This window comes from Vipera berus (assembly GCF_964194415.1).
Source record: "Vipera berus genome assembly, chromosome: Z".
NCBI classification, from domain to species: Eukaryota; Metazoa; Chordata; class Lepidosauria; order Squamata; family Viperidae; genus Vipera; species Vipera berus.
The window spans coordinates 101,939,320-101,963,350 of NC_138205.1; the positions used below are offsets into that span (position 1 = coordinate 101,939,320).

The window sequence follows — 24,031 nt, forward strand, 5'->3', positions numbered from 1 at the left end:
TATCATCTATCTATCTATCTATCTATCTATCTATCTATCTATCTATCTATCTATCTATCTATCTATCTATCCATCCATCCATCCATCCATCCATCTATCCATCTATCTATCCATCCATCTATCTACATCTATCCATTTATATTAAATTTAAGTGTAGCCTGACTCCCAGTGACTTTATCTTCCAAGGAATTCTTTGAAACTATTAATTTATTAAATCTAGTCAGTTTGCACCTAGGGAATTTGTCATGATTACAGCTGTTAAATGACATGTATATTTTTATATTAAAATAACTACTGTTCATCAACTGATAGAATGCAATAGAGCTAAAATATTTTTCTTCTAATTTAAAATATGTTTTACACATTGTACTCACATAAGAATAAATTACATTCCATAAAATCTAAATTTCAGTGTTTTAGCAATTTCATTTTTTAGCCCTCTGTGTGGCCTTTTAGATATAGGAAATGGAAAGTTAATAAAAGAACCTAATTTAATTAGAATGCACTTCATCCTATCTCAGTGGTATACAATGATTTGAAAGTCTCCCTCACTCTGTAGTTATTTTGAGTTCTGGACACCTCTCAACCCAAGAACATTAGCAAGTTTACTTTGTTGTATTATGACAATCAGCACAGCAGCTCTGAACTAAAACTTTCTGTTGTGCCCCTAAATGATTGAATGCTGCTATTTTAGACAAAGGATAAATATCCTGGGTTTTTCTCTTGTTTTTCTATCTTGAGGAGTGCAGAGAACGAATGAAGAGGAAAGACAGACACATGTGTTCAAGGTTATACTGCCATCGAGAGGTGTCTAGTGATATTGAGATTTATTTGTGGTTTTTAAAAAATATTTAATTAGAATTATCACTGGAAAAGTACAGAAACAGTTTTGTATTTAAACTATCTTAACATATCATACAGAAATGGATATTACTCTTGTATTGTGTGGTCCTTAAATTCTGAAACCCATTCAGTTTTTAACCTCATTTCACATTAAAACAATAAAAAATGTCATTCCTTAATGCAGAGCAATGTTGTAACATAACATTGTAGATGTGCATAGATTATTGCACCTTTGTGTGTGTGGGGGGAGTATTTTTAGAATGTTCAAAGTAAATGCCTTTAAAATAGCATAACAGTTTTAAGATTCTTGCACAATACATCACAGAGCTCCTGTTTGTTGGAATGTTTGTTTATAAAAATTTTATCCTGCTCTTTCTCAAGAAGTATTGTGTGGCATCTTAAGGCTTAAGAATTATTAATATTTATATCATTATTAATAAAACTATTAAATAGTAATCTGTTATTAATTGGTAACAGGTTGATGAGACTAATGATCAGTTCTATAGGTAAGCATAAATTTAAACAGCATTCTGATAGACTCAAATATATTACAAATATTGATGCTCAGAAGGGATATGTAATAGCATGAAATTTTAAAATTAGAATTATAAAAAGAAATTGAAAATAAAATATTGTTTCTTATTTATTTTAGGAATAATAGAACATTACATTTTCCTTATAACTTGAAACTTTTTCTTCTTTTCAGATATTCCACTTCATCAAATTAGTTGAGTGTGAATGTGTATATTTGTATATCAGAAAAATGCGTATGTGTAAGATTTATCCTCAGTTTTAGGAGGACAAAAATTATCCAGTGATTAGGGTTATTAAGTTTACATGCCTTTCTTCCTGACTTCTTGTAAAAACATATATGACCAGTGCTTGAGGCAAAACATTTATTTATTTAATTCAAGTAATTGCATTAATTCATAATGCTCTACAAAAGATCCTTCCATTGTGTCCCCAGAGATCAGTTGTATAGTAATCTACTGGTATGGAAGGACTTTCTCCAGCTTTGGAAAGTCCTTGCTATGAAGGAAGCAAACTGGAGGAAAGTTATTTTTGCTAGACCTAAAGGAAATTTATTAAATTATTTCTTTAGTTTTTATTAAATATATTAAAGTATTTGTATATGTATGTATGGCTCTCTGTGTGTGTCTGTGTCTTTGTGTTTGTGTGTGTGTCACACAATAAGCCATTTTCCAGATATTCAGCTAGGGGGCTTTCTTGTTCCTGTCCAAAAAATTGTGTGTTTGCAAAGTGCTTAGTATCTAATGAGCACTCCCTTGCTGATTTCTTCATTTTTGTCAGCCTTCTGTTGAGTTGCAGTTTCTTCATTATATAGCAGTCTTGAATTTAATAACTTGCTGGTTGCTACAGCATGCTTCATTAAATCAAGAATCCCATGTAGGTAAGTTTATGTTGAAAGTTAGGTGGAAGTCAGATCAAAAGGTTGGCATCACAATTACAGATCAAAATTTAGTAAAACAAATTAGAGATTTAAATTGTGCACATATAAAGAGGATATATAATGCTTTAATTGAATTGGATTCGGAAACGGAACTGGTTAAAGACTGTATGATAAAGTGGTCACAAAATATTCAGGAACCAATTTCGTTGGACACCTGGGAGATAATTTGGGTTAGAAATGTTAAATTTACTCAGGCTCAAAATTTAAGAGAAATTTTTTATAAAATGTTTTATAGATGGCATCTGGATCCCAAGAAGTTGTCCAACATGTATCCTAATTTACAGTCTAAATGTTGGAGATGTGGTAGTTTAGAAGCTACCTATTTTCACATGTGGTGGACTTGTAGAAATATAAAAGCTTTTTGGATTAAAATGTGGTGGAACATTCAAAAGATTTTTAAGAGAAAGATAAAGTTTTCTCCGCAATTGTTTTTATTGGGTATTGTTGTAGATTGTGATGTTAAAGAAACTAACTTGATGTTGAACATGATAACAGCAGCACGGTTACTGGTGGGACAATATTGGAAGAAGGATAGTTTGCCCACTATAGAAGAATGGGTGTTTAAAGTTTCGAATCTTGCAGAAATGTCTAAGATTTCTGCTTATTTGAAAGATCATTCACAGGAAAGATATATTTCAGTTTGGAGGAGATGGATAAATTATATTCAGAACAAATATGGGACTAAAAAGTTCCATTTAGCTTATGAGTAGATTTTAGTGGGATATTGTTATTGGTACTTTGTTTGTAGTTATGTTAAAGGGGAGTTAAAACACATTATGAATTTGGTTAATTGTATATTATGCATAATTTTTATTTAGAATATGATTATTGTAACTATAATCCTGTATTTAGCTCTGGGAAGTGGGGGGGGGAAGTGGGGGGGTTTGGGGTGGGAGGGATTTGGGGATATATTGTAAAAGTTTGTTTTTGTAAAACTCTTTAAGTTTATGTTCAGTAGAAGAATAGCATAAATTCATTTCTGAGGTAGAAAAAGAGAAGATCTGCACGACAATTGCAGTGATATTATATGCTCAAAAGTATAAAGGTCTAACACTGTCCACAATGGTTGGTGAAGATGATAGAATTTGCAGAGATGGCTATATTGAGTTCTCTGACTAAAAAAAAAAGATAATACATTTAAGACTGACTGGAAACCCTTTATACACTTTTTGTATGAAACAAAAAAATACACTTCTGGCTTATTATACCTTAAATAATTGGAAAAAATATATAATAGAAAAAACAAACTTTTGTAACCATAGTGTAAGAAATAATTGTAATTATATTTGTATTTGCTGCAAAGGAAATTAAATAGAAATCCTTCTATTTCTTTTTGTCTTTTCTTTCTGTACCTTTGTGTCTTTCCTTCTCTTTGTTTCTTTATTCTGTATTAGTTTTGCTTAGTTTTATATTCTTGTAATATCTGTTTGTCTGTCTGTCTGTCTGTCTATCTTATGTATCTATCATATATCTATATACCTTGTTCTTCTTTTGCCAACATGGAAACCCCTAGCTATCAACCTGATTACTGTTGTTTAAGATATTAAAGACACAAAACTGTTATTTAAAAAAGGAAGAATATTGTTAGTGGAAGAATATTGTTAGTAGAAGCATTCTTGTTTTAATTATTTCAGTATAGGGATGATACCACAGTTGCAGCTCATTAAAATCAAATAGAAGGAAATGGCTAATCTCATATCAATTGTGGACAGTGCTGGAAAAGAGTGGCCCAGAGTGGACTTGTAGTTACATATTTGGCTGAACATCAGAAACTAATGATTTGGCCTCTAATAACCCCAAGTATTACTGTTGATTTCAAAGACTTTTAAGAATGGAGTATAATCTTTGCCTTGTTAACGTAATCCATCTGTATCAGATTCCCTCCATCTGTCTGAAGGAAATTTTTGTCAGACCATGTCAGCTATAGCAATATTCCCATCATGGTGCCCTCCAGATGTTTTGGACTTCGAATCCCATGATTCCCAATCAGTAGAGCCTTTAACCATTCTGACTGAGAATTATGAGAGTCCAAAACACCTGAAGTGTTATTTGGGATAAACTCTGCAGTAGTGATTGTCTATAAGAACAAAAAGGGATACAGACTGATTTTAAACACTTGTAGCTTTTTATTAGAAATTCTGTGCTATTGTGTAGTGTGATATTATATGGTAAATAAAGTGAATGAAGCTATCCTTCATGAAGTATCCTTCATGAATTTGAATATTTCTCCACCAGTAGCCTTCCAAATCTGCTCTAGGGGGTTGGGGACGAGGGTATACAGAGAGAGGAGTAGAAGGTAAGTTGCATTAGCTGTGGTCGAGACCTGTGGTCTATAATGTCTTCTTAATTTTTAATTAACCAATTAATTAATTATTCTGGTCTTTGCACAGATTGGGTCAGGTCAGGTAACACTTGTATTCTCTTTCCTTTTAATAGACTAAAAATAATATATTAAATAGTATATACAATATATTTCTTCCCATTTAGCATAAAAGACAAAGTTATATTCTTGCTTTGTGCAGCCAAAATACCCAAGGTTGCAAAAGGCTAGGTGACCAAGAGAATGAGAATGTGGATCAAGATATTTACATGTTCTGCAAGGATAGTTTTCCAGCTGCTATACATAAGAATAACTTTATTAATAACATACTTTAGTCTTTAAGGCTTATTAGCAGTTGTTCAGAGTAGTCATTTTAAGTGACCAAATCATTACCCAACGTTCAAATAGAATTAAGGAACTTTTCATTTTTGGGGTTCAGTGGTAATGCTCTATTGGTTTGAGAAATGAAATGAAATAGAGCTGTCTTGTGCAGAAAGAAAGGGTGTTCAAATCTACTAGAAGCAACTGCAAAATGCTATTTGAGATACACATTTTTTTCAGCTCCATAACTTTTGGTAAGCAGAAGAAATTAGTTGAAATTCATGTGTTCCACTGAACTTTTTGTATAGATGCCAAAATTGAGGAATTGTATATATGTGTTTGCGTGGGTGGGGCAATCCAATAATTTGCCCTTTTCCTCCAATCCTAGTCTTTTGCCGGTTAGATTTAAGTTGTCTATTTAGGTTTTAAATATTTGTTGTATGCTTTACTTTGTCTCTCAGGTTAGCATTTAGAAGCAGTATCTTGCAATCTAGAAAAGTAATTGCTTTTAAGGAGTGAATTCTCACATTTAATTTTCAATTCAAAGTGCTCAGCACTGCCACCTTTGTTGATTTCAATGTAAAAAAAACTCATGGAAACACCACTGAAATGAACAAGAATGTCTTGTTCCAATAGTATTTAAGATAATTTATCTTCTCTTTGTGCTGGCATGGTTACATGTTCAAAATATTGTTTCTTTTTTAGGCCGGAGGATCTCAAGTGATATTCACAAATCCACTAGAAATTGTTAAAATTCGCTTGCAAGTGGCTGGAGAGATAACAACTGGTCCACGTGTTAGTGCCCTTACTGTCTTGCGGGACTTGGGATTTTTTGGGCTTTATAAGGTAAATTCATTTTGACTGTACTTCTGAATTGAAAGCTTGACTTTCGTAAAATTAGTATATCTCACAGTAACACTTAAAAAATCTCTTTCTGAAGGTGAGAAGAAAATGTCTATTGTCAATATTAAAAACAAACTAAGATTATGTCATCAGGCAATGCCAGCCCAGTCCTAGTAAATGAAGAAGGACTTGAAATATGAACTGCTTTTTTCTTCTAGACTCAAAAATTCTCAGGAATGGTAAATCTAGCCATTAAATAGAGAAATATCTCCTGCTAAGAAAAAGACTATGATATATTTGAACAAAATATTAATTGCCAAAAAAATTACAGTGTCAGCAAAAGTATGCATTATCATGGCCATGATTTTCTCACTTGTAATATGTAGTTGGAACATCAGAAAGGCAAATTCTCCTGTAGATAAAGATAAAGGTAGCAATAGCACTGAGACTTATATACCGCTTCACCGTGCTTTACAGCCCTTTCTAAGCAGTTTACAGAGGCAGCATATTGCCCCCAATAAACTGGATCCTCATTTTACTGACCTTGGAAAAATGAAAGGCTAGTCAATCTTGAGCAGGGTCAGGATTGAACTGCTGGCAGTTGGCAGAATTAGCCCGCAAAACTGCATTCTAGCTACTGCGCCACCACTCCTTGACTTACTACCAATTATATAGTGACCACTCAGAGTTCTGATGGACCTCCTCAGAAGTACTTATAAGCTGATCTGGAAATTCTGATTCTCCCGCCCCCATGATCACATTTTGGATATTTGGCAACTGGCCCACATTTACATCTGTTTGCAGTGTCCCATGGTCACATCACCATGATTTACAACGGTTTTTGCAAAATGGTAAAAAAATGACCATTTCCTAGCGACCATGATTTTTGCTTAATGACCACAACATTTGCTTAACAAACACTGCAGAAAGGTCATAAAATCAGGTTTGGTCACATAGTGAGCCACTTAAGGAGCAGCATTTATTTTTTATTCATTTTATTTATTACATTTATTTGCTTCCATCTCATTTTGAAGTTACTCTGAGTGGCTTATAACAGCAGTTTCATAAGTCGAGGGCTACCTGTAATTCTGAGCATTATCTTGCTGGTTTATGATCTAAGAGCAGATGTTTGGTAGTTTGAGTATTCTTAACAGTTTTCTTTTAGTTCTAGAATATAAGTTTATCTTCTCAAGTCCTGTGGCTCTCTTTTCCAACCTGATTAAAACCACTGTGCAGTGTTTTAACTGTATCATTTTATAAGATTTTAAACAGTTCTGCTGGTATTCTATCCTTATTGTTTTGTTGTTACCAGTACTTTCTGAGGCCCATTTAATTTCTCTTCCCAGGATGTCTGGTTCTAGTTTAGTCATAAAATATTTACATACAATATATCATTGATTTGATTTTGCGATTCTTTTCTCAGGTTCTTCTTTGTGTTCCTTCAATCTCTTCCTGTATCTTCTTTGTCTGGTAGATACAGTATGAACAAAGGAATTATTGAGCCTGTCATTTGCGCCTCTATAACTCTCTGGTTTGGAACTGTAACCAAACAAGACAGATATAGACTTCAACAGATAGTTAGAACTGCAGAAAAAACAATTGCTACCAGCCTGCCTTCCATTGAGGACCTGTAAACAGCACAACCAAGAAAGAGGGCTGTGAAAATATCTACAGATCCCTCACATCCCTCACATAAACTGTTTCAACTTCTTCCCTCAGGACAATACTAGAGGGCATTGCACATCAGAACAAATAGACATAAGGACAGTTTTCCCCCCATGCCGTTACTCTGCTTTACAATTAATTCTTACAACACTGTCAAACTACTTAGTAAAGCTGCATTACTATGATACTCCTCATCTTTCCTATTACCTATCATCTTATGTCTATAATTTTGTTGCTTGTATCTTACAATTTATATTGTTTTTAGTATCCTAGTATGATTTATGTTGATTGATTATCTAATATTCTATGACTATCACTAAATGTTGCATCTTATGATTTATGATGAACTGTTGTATTTTACAATTTATGATGAATGTATTTTCATGTTGTTTGATCATGATTATCACTATGATTTGTATGTACACTGAGAGCTTATGCACCGAGACATTCTTTGTGTTTCCAACCCTACTTGGCCAATAAAGAATTCTATTCTATTCTATTCTATTCTATTCTATTCTATTCTATTCTATTCTATTCTATTCTATTCTATTCTATTCTATTCTATTCTATTCTATTCTATTCTATTCTATTCTTCTATTCTATTCTATTCTATTCTATTCTATTCTATTCTATTCTTTGCCTTTTATCTTGCTCAACTTTGTACAAAAAAATTCCATAATTTTGAAGATTTTTTAAAATGTCTGCACTTCATTTGATAGTCACACTGAATTTTTGAATTATTTAGAAATAATTCTTTGCCTCTTCTTTAGCTCAACCCTTAGTTGCAGATGTTCTTCTTAATGTTTTGTCTTTTGCTTTTGACCTTTCTTAATTTTCTTTTTTCAAAATATCAACCGCACAACCACTTTACTTTCTTTGCAGATTGTCTTTGGTCTGCTTTATCTTTAGTCAGTATAAGGACTTCTATTTTTGCTTGCAGAGTATATATAGTCAATTTGATTTTAGTATGCAGAATTATTATAGAGAATTTCTTTTAAGTTGTTGGGTATTTACTCTAAACAATTTTCCAGGTAATGTTGTGTTAATTCCTGCTTGTTTGATATATTGAGGATAAATTTGGTTACAAATGTTATTTGACTTCTACCTTTAGCATTCCAATTCAGTTTTATATTGTTAGTATGACTTTTTAAATGCTGTATTGACTAACAGTTATACATTACCATAAAACTGCCCTGCTTCTGCTTTGTCTGCATCCATAGCATAGGTTGAATCACTGCACTATTGATTGTCTTGTTTGGGACTTGAAGCAAGATTATTCTATTAAATTTTCAGTTGTGTCTAAACAGTGACATTGAATCTTTTTGTTAATAATGCTGGCTGCTTCACTTCTTTCCCAATTGTCTTCTCTACAGTACTCTTTTCTCCAACTGCATTTTTAGTTTCCTAGATGCTTTGTGACAGTTTTCTCCTGTGGAAATTGCAGCCAGAAGGCAAATTTTTACAAGTGAAAAGGAAGGAGATGTACTAAGCATATCAATTCCCAAGGTGATTTAAACTTTAAAGATGAATGTCTCAGGTGACTACTTGGGTTATGCCAAAAAGGGATCTACTGGATCTAATTCATTATATCTTGCATCCAATCCATACTTGAAGCTACAGAATTGAAAACTAACCACATTTCTGTTATGGGTAACAGACAAAAACCCCAGGAATAATAATGCTAAGGTGAGCAGGTAAAGGAACGTAAAATAAAAAAAGTTAGCAAAATGAGAAAGGATCTTAGAGCTTCCTTGTCTTTAGATGAATTACTAGCTGCTATTTAGACAGTTGACTTTTTTTTATAATGCATACAGACTGTTGGATGTGTTATTAAATGAAGTTAAGATGGTGTAGATTTTATCTGGTTTGCCTGGACAGGGGTTGTCAGCGTGGTACAATATAATGGCACAGATTGTGAACACATTCCATTAACTTTCTAGATTTAATTAGTTGTAATTAATTACTAATTTAGTAGTAGTAGTAATAGCTAATTAAAACTCAAGATTTCACTAGTCTATGACATGATAATGATGGTAGTGACAGTGACTACAAGTTTAATAACAGTGAATTTATTTGTAGAAGTTCAAGAAATTCATAATTTCATTTTATATTTAATTCAACTTTTATAGAATAGGTACACAAATTATTTTTGTTTACAAAAATGTATTTCAGGAAAGGTCATAAAATTTGAAAATCACTGTTTCTGTTTAATTCCTTTACTATTCTAAACAGATGTAATATTTTGCATTACTTTACAGTTACCAGCATTATTTTAATTTGGTTTAATTTTTACAATTTTTAAAGAAAAAATTATACTGCTTGCAATTGATTTGAAAAATTTGTCAAAATTCTTTTGAGAGTTAGATGTGAAATCAAAACAACTAATCTGATGTGAAGTAGGAAGATACTTCAAAGTATAGTCATATCATATATTATTATCTAATGAAAATGAAGTATTTATGCAAGATATGCAAGACATCGAATCTTTCTATTCATACTATACTTAAAAAAATAGGTAAGACTGCCAAAGTCTGAGATTTCAAAACTGTTCATTTTTCAATTTCAGTTTACAAAAGAAAACATTGTTATTTAGTCATTCATTGTAAACCTACTTGGCACTGACAGCAAGAACAAATCACCAATTCTTGATTTGTCAGTCCCAACTCTTAAACCTTTAACTGGAGCATTTAAAGCAAGATAAGATGGCTTGAAGAAAGGAGTGTAAAAGAGGTTGCCTCATGGCTGAATTGGAAGGGTTAAGTTGCCGGTGAAACCCAAGAAGAATGCTAACGGATCAAGAAATGACATGCTGCCTATTGTTTATTGCTATAGGATCAAAATAACAATTATACATGCCAAATAAATTCTAAACCTGTAAGGTAGGAAAAGAGGGGATGGCGGTAAGTACAGGTGCCAGGAGCATTAAATAACTCTCTCAGACAAGGTGTACCTCTGTTGCCTTGAATTCTGCGAGGTCCCACCAGTCTGGCATTTTTCCCCCTTCACCAGACAATGTGCATTCACTGCAGGAGACTAAGTTAAGCCTTCGTCTCCCAGACCTTCTGGCTCCTTGTGCAGAGTCCTGACACAGAGGTGCCTTTGTGAATGTAATTACCCTCCTGTTGTAGTAGAAATAATTTATTTAAATCCTTATTTATTTATTTATTTGCAGGTAAGGCTGAAATAAACAGAAATTAGCAAGCTAAAGAATCTGCCCCAGCTGAACTGATTGTCCAAACTTCTGACAGTCTGGGTGTTTCCCCCCCCCCTGCTGATTATGCATCAAGATACAATCCAAAAATAAAAAGCTTCTGAGGAGTTCTTAGAGAAATGTGAGGGAAAGTGAGGAGCCGGTGATCAGGCAGGAAGAAGAGCCAAGTCTTGAGGCAAATGCCTTGCAGATCTGTGCCCAACTTATTAAACTACACTTGGGTAGATGATCCTAACTTTTTATCAAGAATAATTGAAGCTGCTTGTTGGTATATTGCACCCAAATGATGTGAATATTAATAAAAGATACCATCTGAAAAGGCCTTAGTTTGGGAGCACATTTTAACAGGTTGAAATGAAATCATGGTTCAGCTTCATACACTGCATTTGTTAAGCTGAGTCATTGGCATTTTGATGTACTTGGTCCATTCTTTTGTAACATTCAGGCCTACAATGCTCAGCCTCCTCAATCTGGATCAAACCTAGTATAATGTGTACTTTAACTACCAACTTCAATGTATCCCTAGGAGAGGACAGAATATAATTGTAATAAAAAGATGACCAACTTAAAATGTTTAAATTGGCTATTTTTTATGTTTATAGTAATCTTCTTTCGAAGATGAAAATAGCATAATTTAAAAAGAACCCCTGGTTACATGCTTTTAGACATACGAAATAAAATATCTATCAGACCTAAATGGTTTATGTGTAAACAAAGCAAGATCAAATGATCCACTATATTAGCCACAAACTTTGGCTCCATGCCAGCCTCTCTACCATCTCAAGTTTCCTCTCACCCTTCTGTTTTAAACTCTAGGAAAGCCTGTTTAAAGGCAGGCCTCATTTACTTTCAGATTAATCAACTGCAGCCAGCTAATGCCAATTAAGGAAGGCTATGGGAAAACAAACTGAAATATCATAAATAAAATAATCCTTTAAAACATAAAAATGGACATCTTCTCCCTTCAAATGCAGTAATGCTCTGAAGGTGCAAGAAAGGATTGAGGAGGCCTGTTACACAGAAGCATTCCGTCCCTCCCCTCCCCCACCAGTTATTTTATTTCGCCAAGTTTCACAGAACACAAGCAAATACACAGGTTTTATGAATTTCCATATGGAACATATGGAAATAAATATAGCATGACTCTAGAATAGCTGCTCATATGCCTGCTGGTGTAAAAGTGAGCAGAGCTAAGAATGCAACTGACCAAACTTCATCAAGCATTGGAAATCCTTCAGATTTATAGCAGGGTGTAAAAGTGATTAATAAATAAATATATCTTAATCCATACAGCACATAAGGAAAAGTATCAAGGGTGTTTGAGGTTATCTTAAAATACAATAAGCATCTTGTCTCCTATTAGAAAATGAGATTTCTTAAGCTGGTAATGGTAGCCCAGAGAATTAAAACAAAAAACTAGGGATAATGTAGAGTTCAACTAATGTTTTTCATTTTAAATGAAAAGTGTAGTATCTTAAATTGTACTTCAAAGAGAGCAAAATGATGGTCCGGATTGAAGCAAGCTAAATATTGTAAAGAAGTTTTGTCTAAGACTTATTCGAGCAGCTTAGTCCTTGGCAAATAATTTCAGAATTACATTTTCTGCTGAAAAGATACAGCTAAACAATTTAACAGACTAATATGAAGTTTCATGGCAAATTCTTAGAATTTATCCTTTGTAAGAGTAAATTCATTTTCTCCCTGTGAATTCTTTCAACTCAAACTAGTAGTGTCCACAAAAAAAGGAGAAATATCAGTGGGCTTCTGGAAACTCCCAGGTTTATTTGCAGACAGTTAACTCAGACCCTGGTCACCTCACAGTTAAATTATTTCAGTGCACTTTATATAGGGCTGCCTGTGAAAACTATCCAGAAGCTGGCACAGGAGCAATAAAGGGTGCTTCACAGTATTCGTGTGTATTTACTGCTGCTATAGTGAGCTGCATTGACTGCTAGTCAACTTCTGGCTGAAATTCAAGATGCTGGTCAGTGCTTATAAAGCTTTTCATGTCATAGATCACCTAGATCACCTATCCCCAGTCATTTCTGCATGCCCAATACATTTTGATATATTAGATGTTTTCTAGGCACTATGTATTAAATGCCATCTTTCAGCACCAGGGTAATTTGCCTGTTTTTCCCCATGGATTTTGCTCTCTGGAACAGCACCCTCTAGTGATATTGAGAGCACACTGGCTCTGACTTATATTTGGTTTCAGGCCTGGAGTTAATGTGTTGTGTGGCCTCTTGTGATTTTCTTTTATTATGAAGGTTTTATTAGAGGCTGTTTTTATCTGTTTTAACTGTTGTTGGGGTTTGGTGTTTTGTTGGTTTTTTTGAGATTTTTAAGCTGACATGAGTCTACCAGAACGGGTAGCTGTAACATAACCTCAGTGTCATGATGCTGATGCTGATGATTAGATGATGTAATTTCTGTAAACTTTGGGAAGAAAATTGCTTCCTGTCGTTGTACATAGATTCTCTACGGCAGTGAATATTTTAAATGTGTTGAAATATTATCTGACTGGACAACCAAATCGTACAGAAGAAAAATCTTGAAAGTTTGGATTCCTAAATGGAACTACTTCATGCTGCAACAGTTTTCTTCAGATTTGTCTTGCTTTCCTGGACAGATAGGCTGTCAGTAAAGAAGCTTGGGATTGTCTTGGATTCATTTTTTGTCCCCCATACCTAGCAGGAGGAGAAACCAGGAGAGTTCCAATGCCTGTTTCTTATGCTCTGAAGTAAAACATTATCAGTGTGCTTTCTTATAACATCTACAACAGCACTAATATTAAGTAGGATTGATAGTCTAGACACTATATATACTATTAAACCCCTTTTTGGTTACCCCTTTGCTTGAGGCAAAGCAAATTAACTCTGAAAGTTCAATATGGAGAAGATAGAGTGGAACTGAATGAAACTTGGAAATAGGTGGTGTCTACAAATTAGAGTCAGAATGTGATTGACTATCTTTTATTATGCTGAACAACCCAGTAGAGTTTGTTATTGAGATAGGCAAATTACGTGTACTGAGTTTTTTCTTTGTATTAGGATTGACTTAAGGGTACATGTGACTGAGAGGCACTGGAAAAGAAGCAGTGGGGGCACAACAGCAACCTTAAAATAATAGCTATGAATGGGAGGCATGATATAAGGAAAGGTAGGGTTATCAGAAGAAGAACAAAGTTAGCAGACAGTTCCCTTGTCGAAATTGTACCATATCTAAAGTCATGAACATTCAGCTACTATTTATTCATTTATGAATGCATCCAACCATCTGGAACTATCCAAACTCTAGGTGGCTTATAAAATTTAGATCATAAAACAGAATATAAATTCAGAATAAAGTTAATTAAAATCACAACTAGAGATAACTATAATTATATAATTATGAAAAATTGTGTAGCATTAATTCCCCAAAGACACTATGGAGCCTTATTTTTAACTGCTTCCTGTAGGCCATGAAAATAGGGACCAACTACATTCCCTGGCCTGAAGGTGCTGTTATTTAATGTCCATCTGTTCTTTAATAAGAAATAAAACCACTATATTGTGATTTAATCATGGTTCAGAGGTAGATTTGGCATGCATTATTGAGATGTGAGAAGTATGCTAAGAAAAGCTATGCTTGTCTATTATTCCATACTATACCCACATAGATCAGAAAACTGATAGGGGTGAAATTGTTTTAAGAGAGATTGGGCTACCACTTGTCAGAAATGGTATAGGATCTCTTGCTTGAGCAGGGGCTTGGACTAGAAAACCTCCAAAGTCCCTTCCAATTCTGTTATTCTATTCTGTTCTGTTCTGTTCTGTTCTGTTCTATTCTATTCTATTCTATTCTATTCTATTCTATTCTATTCTATTCTATTCTATTCTATTCTATTCTACTCTACTCTACTCTACTCTACTCTACTCTACTCTACTCTACTCTACTCTACTCTACTCTATTTTTATTTCTATTTCTATTCCACTCCATTCCATTCTGCTTATCTTTATCCTCTGTACTATAAGGTCTGTTTCTAGGTTAGACAAGAAGATTAATTTGCCAGGATTGCCCAATATACAAATTAGATGAATAAAACAAACAATTCTATCTTCAAAGAGTTACAGAATCTAATGAATTCCTGAATAGGGTGGAATATTTCTCAGTAGCTAAAGCAAGTGATTCTGTTGAATTATTAGACCTGTGGTATGATGAAAGGACAATTAACACGATCATTCTTGATTCTCCTGGACCTGGCTAATTAAGGTTGTTAGAAATGTACTGGTTGAGTCCAGTGAATGAAGAACTCATTTTGTCATAAAGTAGTGGTCCTTGAGGAAACAGTGCGGTCACTCCTGTAAAAAAAACACATAACCCTTGATATCAATCTAAATCTGGAAGTTTGAAATGGTCCCCCTGAAGTGGGAGAGATGATTAATAGAGTAATGTCAGTTCAGCTGTGTGCATTCTTTAGACTACATATAATCCAGAGGTATTTTTCTGACTTTTGGTATGACTCTAGGATAAAATATATCTTGGTTACCCCTTATAGTTGATTCTTCATGGGATAGGGACAAAAGAAATATGATTTTGCTACTCTTGCTGAATCCCTCAGTGGATTTCTCACATTGTCTTTAATCTTTTAATTATGTAATCTGTTATTTGAGTCCCTCTTTAATGACTACCCCAAACCTTCCCCAGGTTAGCTCTAAATCCATTTCCATCCTGATCCTCTCTCATATATTTGCCTGTTCATACTATAGATTTTTTTATTGTCTATATTTGTTCCTTTCCTAGGGAGCCAAAGCCTGCTTCCTTCGTGACATTCCCTTTTCTGCCATTTACTTCCCTTGTTATGCTCATACAAAGTCTGCTTTTGCATATGAAGATGGACAAGTGGGCCCTGGTTATTTGCTTCTGGCAGGAGCAATAGCTGGTAAGTGTTTTTATTACATTTAAAAGATTATCCTTTTAAAAACACATTCCAAATTGCAGCTCTGCATTGCTTGAAAAGGTGTTAGATTGGGACTAGAAAGATCAGGATGCAGTCCATCCTCATGGAAACATATTGAGTGACACTGCGCCAATGATTCTACTATAATCTTACCTATTGGGAAGGGTGGTGGTTGCAGGAAAATATTGGAGGGAATACTATATATTTCTCCTTGAACTCTAAAAAGCCACATAAAATTATTGACAAATAAAGCATATGAATGCATTATAATAATAAAAATTATTGATATCATGTTTATCTACATAGACTGTTCCTCTACCCATATTAGAAAATATAACCTTGATTAAGGTTTCTAAAATTATATTAAATGCATTTATTCTCTCTGCATATTAATAATCACAATATAAAAATTAGCCAATATTAGACTGAATAGAATTAGACATAAAATTAATGAAATATTTTTGGATAAAACTGAAGTGAGGGAATGTGGGAAAGAGTATATTATAGATGTGTTTTGGAATAATAGTGATATGTTGACAGAAATATTCTTGATATTAGTATCCAAGATAAAATAATGAAAATGAAGTCATAAGTGTCAATAAAGATATAGTAAGATTGCAATTGTAAATAAAATAACTAAAAATACTGAAATGTGATTTGCTTGTGGAGTGATTGTGAGATGTTTAACATATATGCAAAGATTGAATCTGCACCTGACCATTGAAAACATGATATTACTGTTCCCTTATGCAATTGATAAAGGTAGTAAGGACTTCTTTACAGTTGTTAAGAAGGCTTTTTGAATTCTGTTCAAAATTCTGTATGAAATAGTGCAAGGGTTGCATTGGTACAAAGGGTGACAAGCAAAATGTAGAAAATGTAGTAGATGAATAAAGAGTGTGCAGGCTAGCTTTTTCTTTCCAGCATGTTATTGATTAATGTGGGAGTGTTGAAAAGGTTTATTATGCTATTTTGTAATTTAAAGAAAACATAATAAAGGGAATAAGCTTGAAATTTATAATGCTTTGTGCAGTATGTAATAGTTTGATTATATTGAGAATAAATGCTACAGTTGAAAATTGAATAGCAAGTAAAACAATGGATGGAATCTCCTTAGTTGTTTAATGTATTTATGGATAAATATGGTAATGTTTATGATGAGGCATGCAAATCATGTGTTGTTAATTGAAAACCTGAATAATTTGCAGCAACTATTACATAGATTGCATGATGCAATGAGGAGTATGGGTTGGGAAATTAATGTATCAAACATAAAAGTAGTTTTGTTTGACAAGAAAATTATGAATGAATTATTGCAGGTTATACAAAAATCAAAAGAAAACCCTTGGAGTACGAATATGATTTTTATATGTTGGTGATATATTTACTGAGATTATTTATTTACTATATTATATATACTACATAAATATTTATTAATATTTAGAAGCAAATTCTTGTGCCAGTTTTATTATATGGCAATGAAATATACATCAGAAGAAAAAAAGGGGTACTTAAGTATTATTTATTAAAGTTGTATCCCATCTGACTCCCACAACTCTAGATGACCAACAACAATCAAACAAAGAAACTGCAATAAAATAAATAAAACATAAATACATAGTTATGAATGAATGTATTAAATTAATATAAATTGAATACAAGTGAGTAATTAATACAAAAAAGTAGATTGAAAAAATACATTGATCATATAGAGGAAATGCATGAAAAGTCTAGAAAGATAGAGATGTGTAGTGAATGCTGTTGGTGAAAATTGAATCTATATTTTTCCTTCCCTTTTCACAGCTTTAATTTCTTCAGCGTACTGTTTTTATTGCATTTTGCCACTTCTGCAAAAAGAGCTTACCTCATAAGCTGATGAATGTATCTGTATATATTATAATTTAACAACGCAGCCATAATCATATTGTCTGCCTGTCTATTCTCTCTCTCATCTATCTATCTATCTATCTATCTATCTATCCATCTATCCATCTATCTATCTATCTATCATCTTCTTATATGTCAGTTAAACCATGCTGCATAATAAGATATGTCTTTGGATGAAATATAATATGAACTATAGACTTCTGGGCCATATGATGATGTATCAATAGATAAATAAACATGGTATTTTAAAAGATTTATGTGTATTTAGGGAAAAGAGGTCTAGTATGTGGTAGTGTTGAAAAGGTTAAAAAGTTCCTTGAGCTCTGCTTCTGATGACTGTGTGGAGACAGCTCTAGGTGTTTTATCATTGCCTTTTACTAGCCCATAGTATATTTGCAATATCCTCATGGTACTCCAATCAATTGGGAATTAGGTCTGACCCTGCTTAGCTCTTGGTGATCAGCTAACACCAGCTATTGCATACTGCCGTGCAATGTAATATGGTTGTTTCAGGAATAATCCACCCTATCAGTTGTGCTGTACTTGTTGACCTCCTTGAAGCCCCTTTCTTCTTACCACCATTTGTTCTGCATTTTCTTTCACTTGCCCACCAGCAGCATAACTATCTGCATGCTCTTGTCAGCCATACTGAGTGGTGATGCAAAAAGGGACACTTTTAATTGATTTCCAGGGTTGTGATAGGATGGATATATCTACAGTATATATCTTGAAATCAAAAACTGAATTTGTGTTCAGAATCCACTAGGCTTCTGGTGCATATATGGAATAATGGTCTGAATGCTTGAATAAAATAAATGTTGAAATGATGTAGGCAATGAGTAGAAGAAGGGAAAAATTGACTGAAAAAGACTTTTCACCTATAAAATCTTAGCAAATATTTAAATATCAATTAATGATAGGATCCAAATATGTGTCAAGAAAGAGAAGGGGTACAATCAATGACATTGACTTTAGTGACTTTGTGTTGTATGGGAAGAAAGAAAAAAGTTATGTATAAAATGAAAAACGTTGTGGTCATTGTTATCATGTATAAGAAACAGTAGGTGAGCTACTTTGAGACAGTATATTTGAATTGCTGCATTCTAATGGGTTCAGAAAGGAAAAACTGTTATTAAGATAAAAAATGGAAATATAATGGCTATGGAGAAACCATACCTCTTTTGCATGGAATGAAAAGAAAAACAGAAAATACTTTTCTATCCTGCTGTGATTCTGCTAAAGGGAATCATAGAATCATCAGAAAACGCTTTTTTTTGGCATCGTGTCACCCACTGCCCTCAAAAACATGTTTTCTTGAACATTTTGCATTCTGTATTCTAAATGGAAAAATTCAGTAGAAAGATTTTTGTTTGCTCATTTCTGAAATAGCAGGCTTTAACTCCTGTATATTTCTGGAATACTAGATTGTCTCTGTTATTTTTTAATTGGCAGGTTTTTTTTACTCAAAATCTAGAGCAATATTTCTCAATATTGGCAATGTGAGGACGTGTAGAGTACAACTCCTAGAATTCCCCATCCAGCTTCAATTCTGGAAGTTGAAGTCCGTGCATGTTGAAGTTACCAAAGTTGAGAAACACTGTTTGAGTCTGTTACACAGAAAGTTCTATGCAGCCAAATAGGCTTTTTGACTGATGCCTAGATTATCTACTTTTGGCTCTAGCAGTTAAAGTGATACAAGATACCACTGCTTTTCTTGACTCATGCTGTTGCTTAAAATGAAAAATCATACTTTCACCCAAGATTTGTCAGTGAATTTATCATCAGGGATTGGATTGGAGTTGGAAGACACCAGTAAGGAGCCATCTCTCCACAACATTTCAGATAGTCTCACAATAGCTCAGTGAAGGTAGTTGATGAAATGGTCACCTACTGAATCCCATGATCAGATTGTGATTTGAAGATAGGTATATTGATCACAATTTGTCACCTTTAAGAAGCTGTTTGGAATATACCATTAATGTAATAATTAATATTAATATTAACACCAGCTGCCTGCAGTTAGTGCAGGTTCGCATCCCACCAGGCTCAAGGTTGACTTAGCCTTCCATCCTTCCGAGGTAGGTAAAATGAGGACCCAGATTGTTGGGGGCAATTAAGCTGACTTTGTAATAATGCCGCTTGGGGGTGTGTGTGAAAGCCCTAATAAGCAGGCATATACATAGAATGAAGGAGAAGGGCGGGATATAAATGGAATTAAAATAAATAAATAAATAAATAATAATATTTAAGAGCATGTATTATTTTACATACATTTTTGATGTGTCCTTTTCCATATCCACTAATAATTTTATAATACAGAAAAAATATACCTTTCATACACCCCCCCAATTCAGTTTTTATTTATTTATTTATTTATTTATTTATTTATTTATTTATTTATTTTAATTCCACTTATATCCCGCCCTTCTCCGAAGACTCAGGGCAGCTTACAAGCTTAGCAGTAGCCTTCATTCTATGTATATGCCTGCTTATTAGGGCTTTCACACACACCCCAAGCGGCATTATTACAAAGTCAGCTTAATTGCCCCCAACAATCTGGGTCCTCATTTTACCTACCTCGGAAGGATGGAAGGCTGAGTCAACCTTGAGCCTGGTGGGATGCGAACCTGCACTAATTGCAGGCAGCTGGTGTTACTTAAGGAGGCATTAGCCCACTGCTCCACCAAGGAGCCATAAAAATAACTTTGTTTTTAAAATTCATATATTTAGCCAAAATATAATGGATTTAAAGTTGGATAAATTATGTGAAAAAATAAAAAGATTTTGAGCCATGCATCCTATATGTGAAATTCAAACTTTTGTGTAATTTTTTAGCAATTTTAAAGTTTTTTGTTAAATTATTGCAAATACAATAATTCTCTTTGAACTCCAACCACTAAAACAGTCTCTCATTATCATTTGTTACCAGTATTTATAATGTGGATTTTTGTCCCATGCATTCTCTATTTTTCCATTTCAGGTTATTTTCTGTTGAACTCACCACTCTTTAGAGTATGTCTTGACTCTGCTATTCAGTGTGTGTGTGTGTGTGTGTGTGTGTACACATACACACACATACATATACATATACACACACATATACACACATGCATACGTATGTATAGATAGATGATACAGTATGAACTTTGTTTGTACTTATTTGGTGAAATAAGTTTATTTGGGGGGTTAGGACTGGTATTTTTTTAATATGCTTTTTAGTTCTCTTATGTAATGTCTGTTTTAAAGGGATTAAAGTCAATTAAAAACAATACAGTTAAATGGGATTTGAAAACTCCTGGTTCCACAATTCCATAAGGAATTGTGGAATTCCTTATGATAGATGTAATTGTAACTCAGCAAAAAACAAAACTGGCCATTGCTTCACAAAGTTAACAATCTGCACTTGGGATTGTCTTGTAAACATTTGTGGACATCAGCTGACTTTCATCCCAACCACATTTACATGATGGCACCATTTCTGTGAACAAATATATGTCCATCCATATGGCTTGCTGTATTTTCAAGTGTTAACAAATTGTAAAAGTCCAGCTTCTATTAAGTGTAAGCCAGAATGATTACTTGTGGAAAAGTTTAAGACCAATGATTCTTGCACATAAAAGAGTGTACATCTCTCGGACTTTAAATGTGAAAAGTCACAATACCTTCTTCTTCCTCTCTTTTGGTTTTGGAGACTGGAGAAGCAGTTCTTATTTTAGTGATAAACACACACTTTTACATCTCTTTCAAAGCAGTCTACTAAAAAAAGTGAGATTGTGTTCTGGAGCCAAACCATAGTGGTTTGGATGAAAACTGTTACAGAATTATTAAGCTTTAGAGAGAAGAAGGAGGGGAAAAAAGCAAAGGAGATTTATGCATCTTTGTCTGACCACATTGGTTTGGAAATGCTGCAGAATGGAAAAGTAATAAAATAAGAAGAGACAGTGTTTTCGGAATACTGTACAATCTTCCATTTTTTTATTTCCCCTCCCTATTCAGTTCTAAATATGGCAAATTCCATTATATTTATTTTCAAAAAATGTTGATTGGCATTCTAAAATTATTAGACACAATGTGCTTTTTGCCTTCCATTGACATGCTATATAGAAACTGGTTGAGGGATCAAGCCCACTGCTGTGATTTAAATCTTTGTTGCTTTCTGTTGTTTATCTGCCAGGAATAGTCTTCCAGACTATTCAGACAATGTTATATGTCTGAAGACTTTACAGACAATGTTATATGTTAAAATATATGTGTCTGGCTGAAGGAATACAAAACACAATTGAATTTTAATACTTTTTAAGTTGGGAAACATGTTCCTATGTACAACTTTCTTTTTCATTCCAGACATCTAACAAGCTGCATACCTAAATTAGGAAGCAAGGTGGAGAAAAGTCCTGATTTTCAGTACTTTGCGTAGATGGTCAAAAAACAGAAACCACAGAAGAGTCTTATTTTAAAACTTCAGAACTGTTTGCTAGTTTAAATATGCTCTAAGTATTTCTTATTCACTAATTAAAAATAGAAGGGACGCGGTGGCTCAGTGGGTTAGGATGCTGAGCTTGTCGATCAGATGGTGGGCAGTTTGGCAGGTCGAATCCCGAGTGCCGTGTAACAGAGTGAGTGCCTATTACTCGTCCCAGCTTCTGCCAACCTGGCAGTTCAAAAGCACGTTAAAATGCAAATAGAAAAATAGGGACCACTACGGTGGGAAGGTAACAGCGTTCTGTGCGCCTTTGGTGTCTAATCATGCCGGCCACATGACCACGGAGACGTCCTCGGACAAGCGCTGGCTCTTCGGCTTTGAAACAGAGATGAGCACCGCCCCCTAGAGTTGGGAACGACTAGCACGCATGTGCGGGGGAACTTTTACCTTTAATTAAAAATACAGCCAAATGCGCTATTTCCTCAATACATTGTATGAATTCAAGAAATGCCAATTTATTTCTTTTTTCCTCATTTCACAAATATTTTCACTTGGTTGAGGCAAATAAAAAGATACAAAAAATATTAATCGCAATCATGTTCAGATGGAAAGGGAGAAAAGAAGCAAAAACAATCTCCTGAATTTTCTATTGTCAAATGGAAAAGAAATGTGATATTTGAATATTTTATGTTCAAAAACAAACAGATTTTACCATCCACAAGAATTGGCTGAACCAGTTTTTCTAACCATGCAAGAGAAGTCTTGAGATCCAAGAGCATTTCAAAATGCTTTCTTTACTCATCAACCCACTTTCTTAGGAAGGGCTGCCTATTTTGCTTTTGGTCAGTGGCTGGTAAATGGTTTGGTAAAAGGGTTTGTGATTGGTGCTACAATTATCTTTTCTGGAAGACATTCCCCAAGTTTCAGGCATTGGGGGAGGAGATAAAGAGCAATTTTTAATCTTTAAAAAGTTAGAAGTACAAACTAAGAAGAAAAAAGAAACCAAAAAACCCAAAATGTACACTAGATTTAATGCTTATCAGTAGTCACTGGTTTACTAATAAATGTATTGCTATAATATTAACAACATAAAACATTGTAAGATACAATGTTATCTTACATTATTGTAAGATATCACATAATCTCTGACATGATAACACATATTGTTGCATCTTTTGATTAGTACAAAATATTGTCTTTTCCAAAACAGTTCACATATACCTGACGATCATTCCTTGGCATTAAAAATTTCACTTTTCAATTTCTCAAAATAATAATTTTAGCCACTCTCTGTGCTTGATAAAACTACAACTTTTCATTATCAAAACTAAAGGTTTGATATATAATTTAACATTATATTAAGTTCTTTAATATTTAAAGATTTCTTACACATTAGGCATCTTCAGAAGTAATGCAAAAACTTATTTATTTGGACTCAGTCTTGCTAGTGTATTAGAATATATTTTTCTCCCTCTCTCTTCTCTCTTAAATTCTCCACTGGGAATTAATAGATGGCTTCCTTTAAAAAAAACAAGCTTTATTAAAATGTAAACTTTGCTTGTACCAAAACTCTTAGGTGAATCATGTGAAACTGCATCCAACCGAGAACGCAAGTGACTTCTTTGAAAATGGTTTCCTCTCCTCCCTTGTTTTCTTAAGGAATGCCTGCTGCATCTTTAGTGACCCCTGCAGATGTGATAAAGACAAGGTTACAGGTAGCAGCCCGGGCAGGACAAACAACTTACAGTGGTGTCATTGATTGCTTTGGAAAGATCTTAAGAGAAGAAGGTCCAAGGGCTTTTTGGAAAGGAGCTGCAGGTAACAATTGAGGGGATTTATCAGAAGGTTGGCAGTTTGGCGGGTCGAATCCTGAGTGCCGCGTAGCAGAGTGAGCGCCTGTTACTCATCCCAGCTTCTGCCAACCTAGCAGTTCGAAAGCACGTAAAAATGCAAGTAGAAAAATAGGGACCACTCCGGTGGGAAGGTAACAGCGTTCCGTGCGCCTTTGGCGTCTAGTCATGCTGGCCACATGACCACGGAGAGGTCCTCAGACAAACGCTGGCTCTTCGGCTTTGAAACAGAGATAAGCACCGGCCCCTAGAGTC

At 34.1% G+C, this 24,031-nt stretch overlaps 1 protein-coding gene across 1 annotated transcript in view; it reads left to right on the forward strand.

Annotated features, from left to right (window-relative positions):
• Positions 1-24,031, forward strand: part of SLC25A13 (solute carrier family 25 member 13) — a 156,907-nt gene that overhangs the window by 130,869 nt on the left and 2,007 nt on the right. The window contains exons 14-16 of the mRNA XM_081343773.1: positions 5,661-5,801; positions 15,460-15,598; positions 23,586-23,744. Coding sequence (XP_081199899.1) covers positions 5,661-5,801; positions 15,460-15,598; positions 23,586-23,744 — 439 coding nt within the window. The remainder of the gene's footprint in view (positions 1-5,660; positions 5,802-15,459; positions 15,599-23,585; positions 23,745-24,031) is intronic.